Source organism: Peromyscus eremicus, chromosome 16_21 (assembly GCF_949786415.1).
Source record: "Peromyscus eremicus chromosome 16_21, PerEre_H2_v1, whole genome shotgun sequence".
Lineage (NCBI taxonomy): Eukaryota > Metazoa > Chordata > Mammalia > Rodentia > Cricetidae > Peromyscus > Peromyscus eremicus.
This window is the reverse complement of record NC_081432.1, coordinates 11,536,963-11,546,147: the sequence shown is the minus strand read 5'-3', so window position 1 is coordinate 11,546,147 and position 9,185 is coordinate 11,536,963. Positions and strand designations below refer to the sequence as shown.

At 51.7% G+C, this 9,185-nt stretch overlaps 1 protein-coding gene across 1 annotated transcript; it reads right to left on the bottom strand.

Annotated features, from left to right (window-relative positions):
• Positions 1–379: 379 nt before the first annotated feature.
• Positions 380–8,026, bottom strand: Gucd1 (guanylyl cyclase domain containing 1). Its single transcript, XM_059282017.1, has 5 exons — positions 5,616–8,026; positions 4,707–4,872; positions 3,542–3,633; positions 3,096–3,337; positions 380–2,517 (listed from the first exon to the last, which is right to left on the bottom strand). Exons 1-5 carry the CDS (start codon positions 5,726–5,728, stop codon positions 2,426–2,428), a joined length of 705 nt encoding a protein of 234 aa, XP_059138000.1. The 5' UTR covers positions 5,729–8,026; the 3' UTR covers positions 380–2,425.
• Positions 8,027–9,185: the final 1,159 nt, after the last annotated feature.

Below are 9,185 nucleotides of genomic sequence, written 5' to 3'. Positions count from 1 at the left end.
CTGGTGCCTGGAGGTGTCCCAACATTATGTCAAATAAAAGTCTAGAGGTGTTGGCTGCAGGCTGGAGCCAAGGAAACAAAGGGTTGGGGTCCTCCCATTGACACCCCCCCACCCCCACCCCCATGTTCCCTTCCTATAGATGACCAGCTCCTTCACCTCAGTCAAATGTCCTGTCTACAAGAGCCAGTCTGAGTTCTGAAACGTATAGGTACTGTCTATCCTTGTCCAGCATCAAGGCAGAAAAGGAAATTCCAGTGCCAACCAAGACCAGAGACAGCATTTCCAAGGACCCGGTTCCAAGCAGCCACACCAGCGATTTGGGGAGGCAGGGACTCTGCAGGTTAACACCGCTTCACAATGCTGGACAAAAGGCGCTACCACCATACAGTGAGAATATTTATTTGAGAATGGCTCATTACAAACAAAATATATTTATGTAGAAAATCCTCTGCTATGCAAAAGATCCCTTTCATCCTCCTGTGGCTAGAGTGAACAAGACAGTCTACAGTCCCCATGTGGCCTCAGAGCCTACCCTGGGCTGCATGAGAAGCTGAGACGCTGTGGGCGTCACATGCTGTGGGCAAGTCTCTGATGCCAAGGCTTTCTCTAGCCCGTTTTCATGACTAGTGCAATGTAACAGAGTGCCTTATGACACTTCCTCTGTGACTGTCCTTGAAGACAGCAGCTTTCTTGTTAATCTTACAGACAGGTGGAGCCTAACGTGTGATTTGCCCTGAGAAGCCATTATCAGGGTCCCGGGGCTGAGTATTTTTAAATGTCCTAGATGGTTAAGATGACCACCTTTTACGGAAGCCACCTCCCACGAGCACCCATGAGCCTGTGGGCCATGCCTCATCCCATCCAGCTGTTGAGAAGGCTTTACCTATCAGCCCGTCCTATCAGCCAGTCTCAACAATTATACCTGAACCTCTTCTGAGGACACCCATACCCATAGCTGCTTATGTGGTACTCCTGAGCTTGGAGCTAGAGTTCCTTGGGGCCTTGGGCTACCCAGCATTAAGGCAATGGAAATGAGACCAGACTGAAAGCAGTACTAGTCTCTGAAACCCAGAGTGGCTGCTTAGCCAACAGCACCTCCCTTCAGCCCAAGGCTTCGTCTCCTATTGAGGAGTGATATGGGTGACTGGTCTGACTGCCCTTGTAAACAGACCACCTCTGTCCCTCAGACTACCATGAGGGCCAGCTAGTGGTAGGGAAGCAGCCACCGCCACGTCATGCCTTGAGCACTGAAGACCAGACCCCCGGAGCACGGGGTGGCAAGAGGCTGCTGGGGTACCATGAGGAGTGGGCTCCCCGGTCTCCTTAGGAAGGACCCACTCCCTCGTGTCTTTGGTGCAGCTTCCCGACTCAGCCTGCTGGCCAGGCCACGCCAGTCATCTTGTTAAGAACTGGCCTATCTGCCCTTGTAAAGACGTTAGCGGTTTCACAGTACCTGTGTCTATTATTGTTTTACTCCCCACACAGTGGAAACCAAGTCTCAGTGAAACAGCACTCTTGCTACCAAGAGCACAAAAAGGACAAAGCAATCAGCTCTAGTTGATGGGACCTGACACTGGCATTGCCTTCTTCAAGACGGAAGAGACCCAGGATTCTGTTCCAGTGCTCCTGGTGTGAACACCAGGGTGGAGGGGAGGCGGCCTGCTGTTTTAGGCGCACAGACCCTCTAGTACCCATCCTCAGAAGGCTCCCAGACTTAGAGGGCAGATACTGCTGTGGGAAGTCAACCTGGTGTCAGGAAGCCTCCTGGATGTAGGGGCTCTCTGGAGAGTCTCTTGTCAGCTCCCTCTTCCTGAAACATTCTCTCTACTGTCATCCATTTGGCCCTGCCCACTCCTAAAGGCTTTCCATTCTACAGGAGGGTACCTAGAAGCTAAGAAGGTGTCAGCATCCCAGGGGTCAGAAAGCCTCTGAGTGGCCATGAGGTATGCTTATGCTGCATGGAAACAAGGCCTCGTGATCAGTCCCAAAGACCTGAGACCCTTGGAGGCAGGAGAGGGCAGTGACGCCATCCATGGAGCTTGGAGCCGAAGGCCTGGCTTTGGATGTGCTCTCCCCAAACACACTGCTCTCTCAGGTTTCCTGCCTCTCCCCTTGCCTCTGTATAGCTGCGGTCAGACTTGAGGGCTTCCTCTGGGCACAGCTGGAGTCAGACTCAGGGTCTTGAGAGATCCTCTCCTTAGATGCTCTTGGGTTGTCTCCAGCAACAAGAAGGTGTTTGGGGTAAATGGCAGGATGACACTGGTGGACAGAGCAGTCACGGAGTTCCCAAGGGCTTTGTTAAACAGGCTGAGACTACAATTCTGAACCTCAGCCCCAGCAGCCCTGGGTGGGGGCATCCTGAGTGGGTCTGGCTCGGGTAGGACATAGGGAGGGTCTGAGGACCTAACACACCAGTCTCCTGCTGTCAGCTGTCCAAGTAGACAAAGAGGATGTCCTCATCGGTGCCATAGCTGGTTCTGGCCTCCTCGAAGTTACTGATGCTGGTGCTGCACATTCCTGCCAGGTGTGAGAAAGACAGAGTTGGGTCAGTGGGTGCTGGTACCCAGGGGGACTGGATGGGGTCTGTGTTCTACCTGCCTCGCCACCTCTCGGCTCAAGCCTTCCATCCCTAGGAAAACTTTCTTGCTTATTCAGTCCTTCCTGAGTTAGTTCTTTCTTCTGACACCTTCCCAGTTTAGCAGAGAAAGTGAAGCCCAAAGAGAAGAAAAAGTATGCTTAATATGTCTTAAGACACACTGGTGGTCCTTCTCCACACCATGGCCTGAGGACAGTGGACAGTCTACAAGGGCGAGGTCTGGCCAGACTTTCTAGCTTGTGTGCTGGCGACCCCAGGAAGCCTAGGAGCAGGGGCAGTAGCCTGTGGCACCTAAGTTATCACGGTGGGGACCCGAGCAGTCGAGTGGAGCTGGAAGCCAGGATAGCAGCAGGTTTATGGCAGGTTTGCCTGTGTGACCAGAAGGGCCAGGCCTGATGACGTAACCCCAGGAGAGGCCCAGGCTTCGGGCCGCACCAGTGTCAAAGGGAGAAAGCTGTGCAAACACAAGCCACCCTGGCCCACCCGGCCCAGCACTCACGGTCAGCATAGGCTGGGTTGTTATAGAAGATGCAGCCGGTCGCCCTGCTGTAGCCACGCAGAACGATGAAGTGGCCCTGGTAGTCAGGGGCCCGGCAGAAGCAGCGGTGACCAATGGGAGTAAAGCAGCAGTACTTGACAGGGCTGGAGCACAGGTCACAGTGCAGCACCCCGGAGTTCACCAACACGATGGCCACGTGGCCCTGCGCCAGGTGTGCTTGGATATCCTGCACACTCACTGTGCTGTGGGCCAGGAGGGAGGTCAGCCAGTGCCAGTGGGCCGTTGTCCCCAGCTTCCACACTGATGTCCCCCAGTCTGTACGCATCCCCAGTGTTCTGATACGTAAGGACTTGGCTTGTCTGCCCTCTGCCCTGAGCTCCCTGCAAGTGGCAATGTCCCGGCCTGCCACTGTGACCCAGGAAAGCTGGGTGAGGAAGGAGGCTTACCATTTCTCCACTCGCACTCTGCAGGCCTTGGCTTGTGCAAACAGCTGGTTCACCCGGGTCTCCTCTGTGTCAAAGTGCTTCCTATAGAAGGACTGAAGCGGGAAGGGCAGGCTGGAGTCGTCCCCATCCCGGGTGCACACACTCCATTTAGATGAAGCAAAGAGTATGTCAGAGAAGCAGTAGCGGGAGGGTACGGGAGCCCTACTGACAGGCAGGCGACTCTACCCAGCATGCCCAGGAAGAAGGCTGTGTCTGTCCCTGGCAGGACAGTGGACAGGACCACGCAGAGGATGAAAAGGATGCTCAAGAGTTGAGAAAGCAGAAGATTTGGACTAGCTCCCTGAGGAGGACTGGTCAGGCCATTCTCCGGTAGACGTGAGCAGTGGCCTAAAGCAAAGGAGCAAGGAAGGCCAGGCTGCCTTTCCGACCACGCCAGGATGGCTCAGTCACAGCCCAGTGTAGCCAAGCATGACTACGGAACATACTCTGCTTGGTGCTGGGACCTCACGTGACCAGAGCCCCAGGAGGCAGGCCAAAGACATTCTGTTCTCAGGTCCCCCTTTTCTGACTTAAGATTTAGTAGCCTTCTCTACCTGGCATGGGAGGTTCAAAGAAGAATTAGGCTGACTGCCACTGGCTACCATGTAACAGTCCCTTTGCCAACGAGGCCAGAAGAGACTACTCTGCCAAGCCTTGGCTCCTGGGCCAAGATCGCCTCAAGGGCAGGTAAGACTGGGTCTGTCTTTGTAAGGGGACAGAATACACTGGTGTGCTGGCGTAGCCATTTACGATGGCATTATTTTTCAAGAAAGAAAAAAAAGAGGACAGACAGACAATACGCGTTTTTCTTCCAGAATACCAATTACCCTGGTGAGAATAAAGAAAACAAGCCAATGACAGTCATGTAAGATCTGAGTATGACTCCACAGCCTTCAACCTGTCCTGTGCCACAGTGGAGAAGAAGTCCAGAACTCAAGGTGCAGATGTTCCAACAGCCTGGACCTCAAGGTCACCTGTCTGTAGTCTATGTCCACTGCCACTGGTCTCTGTACGCCTGAGCATTTACTCGAGTGTCTGGGCAGTGACCCTCCTCTCTTCTGTGATAACTGGGTGGCCTACACCTCTGGTTTTCCACGTGCAGAAGGCCCAGTGGGTAGCTGCTCACCTGGTTCTTGTAACCCTTGTCAACACCCAGAGTCTGGGTACAGAAACGGTGTCTCACACCAAAGTGGCGCATCAGGTAGGCCAGGTCGATGGTCCAGATGCTCCTGGTCAGCTGCAGCTCCTGCAGGGCATTTTCAAATTCCCCATCGTCTAGCTGGCCCAGGTACCTGAGGGCAAGAGGGCAGAGATCAGCTTGTCCTTGAGGCAAAGCTACATCAAGCCACCCTCCAGTATGAGTGCCACAGCCGCCGCTGACACTTCTGATCCTCAGAAGTCTCTGTCCTTTATCACGAAAGCACCGTGGTGGCTTTCAGGGCTCAGGCAGCCTGGGACACCGGCTAGCCCCAGAGTGAAGGGCCTGGATTTTGGTTCTTGCATCTCTTATGGACTATGTGAACTTGAAGAAGTAACTGCTCTCTCTGGCTTCATGATTACATAGCTAAGATGAGGCCCTTGGGTCACAGAAGTGGTTTTCAAAACTTCAGGCACTAAACATTTGATTAAGTTCTATCTTTTCCAGAATTCTAGTACGTAAGATAGATAAAGGAGAACTGATCTGGGTCTCCAGACAACCAATTAAAAACGCTTGTCCAAGGTGATGGTAATGGTCCTTTCTGGCTCAGACTGTCCAAGTTCTTATATTTATGTAGCATCCTGGTAACCTGCTATCAGAGGGGTAGACGATGCAGCAGGCACCCAACCTGAACATCTGTGAATTCCTTGATCATCCTGAGCTCCCAGGCATTATCTGAGTGAACAGCCTGATCCACCTTCTGTTCATGTTTAAACTATGACAGGGCCTAAATGGAAAGCAGGTCTCTTAAGTTTCATACAAAGCCATATAGAAGCTAGATCCCATCCAGGTAACTTCCTGTTTCATCCTTGAGCCACAGCAGGTGTGGACACTCACCGAAGCACCATCCTGGAGCAGGCCAAGCCACAGTCCCAATGGTACAGCTGCTGGATGATGGGCACAGGCAGCTGTACAAAGTCCCCTGCAAAGAAACAAGAGGGAGGTCTCATTCTCTCTGCACAGTGCCCACCAATGCCACCAACACTGGAAACACCACTGTAGCCTCTGCTGAAACTCTAGAGGATCTCAGGGTCTTCCCACAGCCTGTTATTCTCAGCCCACCAGTACTCTCCCCTAGACATCAGCTACTCCCACTCTAAATCCTCCAGTGTGTTGGTCTCCATCTCACTTTAACAGAGAACAGTGTTAGCTGCTGCCTCAGCGTGTTCGGTTTCTTGCACATCACCACGGCCCACTCTAGATAGCATCTGCACCTGCCATGATCCCTCACACTGGGGGGAGAGGGTCTTTGCACACAATTCCCTAGATGGCTTCCCATGAGCTAACACCCACCCCTGGACTTCAACACTTCTAAAGTGCTGCCCCGCTCAGCTGTGTCCCAGCGGGTCCGCCTGGCTCTAGTTTCCAGGACAAGCAACATGGGAAGACCGTGGCTAGGAAAGGGAAATGTCACACGAGCTAGATAAGTAGAATACTCCTCCAAACTCTAGCTAGTACTGTCCCTAGGCAAACCTCTCAGCCTGTCTGTTCCAGGCTGTGAAGTGGAATAGAAAGGGCCACACCCCAAGGTCATAGGTGGAACGAATACCCATTACACCTAGGCATTCTGGTACCATTGGCTGAGTGGAGGAACTATCTACTCCCTCTCACTGGATTGAGTTTTGCTATTCTTATTCCTAAAGTGGGGGACTTTGGTCTGATTTGGTCAACAGATTGAAAAATATTTTCCAAGAGCCTGGCACATGTACTGTGGTATAGTGACGAGTGGCATAGCAAGGTCCTGTCCCAGTGCGCAGCAAGAACAAACAGATATAACAGATAAGCAACAGCTTAGGTTAGGAAAACAATGGGTGTGCCTCGGAGAGCACAACATGGAAGAAGAACAGTATGCGCTGAGGCCCTAAGGGGAGGACAAGCTGGCATGTGGCCGGGAGCAGCTTAGCTGTGAGTATGCACAAAGTTCAGTCGAGCTGGGCATGCGGGCAAACTTATAACAGGAGGGGCATAAGGCCAGTCTGGGCTATAGAGTGAGACCTACATGCGTGTACGTACACACACACACACTCACACACTCACACACACACACACACACACTATACTGGTCACCACTTCACTTATTTGACACATGAAAATCCAGTCTACTCAAATTCCCCTTTGAGGATTTGTGGGATCTCCCCTGGGCCAGGTGACTAGCTCTGTGCAAAGTCACCCCGGGGGCCCACCTACCAAGCCAGCCCTCTCCCATCACTCCCTGTGCGCGTGTTAAACAGGAGGGCCATGCACTAGCCAGATTGGTCCTGGCTCTTCTGACATGATGTCTGAGTTTAACCTCCTGCTCTCCCGTGTCTTCAGGGACTGGTTGAACGGCCACTATCTCTAGGGCTTTCCCTAACCCCAGGCAGAACAGTCCCCATCTCTCGTGTGTAATCTTTTAAGCCTGAGTTCACACTTAAGGGCATAGAACGCAGCCCGTAAGCAGCTCTTATCTGTAGCCTGCTGGACAGGGACTCACGATGGTTCCTAGCCATTCACCTCCAGGTGTGCCTGTGGGAGGCATGTAACGGCAAACAGGCCACCTGACATTTCTGCGTCTGCTTCCTCCTCTGGGAAATGAACCACAGCTCACAGAACGCAGTGAGTAAATGGAGCAACAATATGCATAATGCTTTCTGTAGGAAATGATGTGAACTACCAGTTAGCTGGGTCTAGGCAAAGCGGAGGCTTCATGCCCTTCATTCTCTTTACCCCAGGCACCTCTAAACCTAAGTCTTTCTAAGGCCCTTGGCCTTTTGCCATTTTGTAAATTCAATCTTGCCTGTCCCCTTCCCAAATCCTATTCCATCACCTGTCCCTGCACACAACAGCCAGAGGCAGTTTCTAATCTTTAAACTCCTTGAGATGGATCTGGGGTTAGGCACACACCTTTAATCCTAGCACTCAGGAGGCAGAGGCAGGCAGGTCTCTCTGGTTCAAGGCCAGCCTGGTCTCCAGAGTGAGTTCCAGGACAGCCAGGGCTACACAGAAGAATCCTGTCTCAACAAACAAAAACCCAAACAAACAAAAGTCCTTGAAATAGCAGATGCCTCTGTGGATAAAGAAGAGCTCAAGCATGAGGACCCGAGCTCAGATCCCCAGAACCCACTCCCACCTGCAATCCCAGCAAGCAGACAGACAGGAAATCTCCAGAGCAAGCTGGCTAGCCAGACTAGCAGAAATGGCAAACTCAAGGCCGAGTAAGAGATCCTACCTCAACATATAAGGCAGAGATGGTCAAGAAGACCATCTCTGATGACACCTGATGTCAGCCTTGGCCTTGCACACGCACGTACATATACATACAATGCACATACACAAAACACATAAAAAGGAGATAATAAATGAAGCTCTCACCCACTACATATACTTTTTTTTTTTTTTTTTCTAACAGGGTCTTAGGAGGCACGGGATGTCCTCGAACTTGATAGGTAGCCAAAGGTGACATTGAACTTCTGATCCTTCTATCTCCACCTCCTCAGGGATTACGCACGTGCCACCATGCCTACTTTTATGTGGTGATGGGGGAGGAACCCAGGGCTTCCTCTGGGCAATCACTACCCCAGTAGAGCCACATCTCATCCCCAGCCTTCTACAGGTCCTAGCCTACAGGTGCCAGCTCAGCGTAGGTCCACCAGACTCACCTCAACCTTCACCTGTTCCAGCTGTCCCGTGAACCCACCAGTCCTAGCTGTGCTGAGGCCATCTTTGCACACGTGGCACCCTCAGTCTGGAACTCTCTTCTCTCTACTGTTCTTAGCATTTCGGCCTCAGTTCAAAAATCTCTTGAGGGTTTTGTTTTTTTTTTTTTTTTTTTCTGACTGTGCATTTGATGGGTGAGGAGGGCGTTCCTTTCTGACATCCTGTTTGTTTCGTTTGGTGCTTAGCAAAAGTGATACAAAAAGCTGCTGTCACCTCACGGAGTCCCGAGCTTCCTGAAGAACAGTGATGGCTTGAGCCTGCATCCCTCACAACCAAAACTCACGTTGAAACAAACCCCACAGTGTGGTGGTAAGAAATTGCTGGATCTCCAGGGGCTGGAGAGATGGCTTAGCAATTCTGAGTGCTGGCTGCTCTTCCAGAGGACCCAGGTTCAGTTCCTAGCACCATGTTGGCTCACAACCAGATATAACTCCAGGCCCAGGGGGTCTCCAACATCCTCTTACACACATACACACACACACACACACACAGGGTACACAGACAAACACACAAGCAAACCACTCATACACACAAAATAAAAATAAATAACTCTTTAAATAAGAAGGTCTTTAGGGAAGTAACTCAGTCATGCAGTCTCTGAATTTGTGCCTTATAAAGGGTCAGAAAAAAGAACTTAGGCCATGTCTTCGTTTCCTTTCCAGCTGCTGTGATGGAACACCCTGACAGAAGTAACTTATGGGGAAAGGGTTT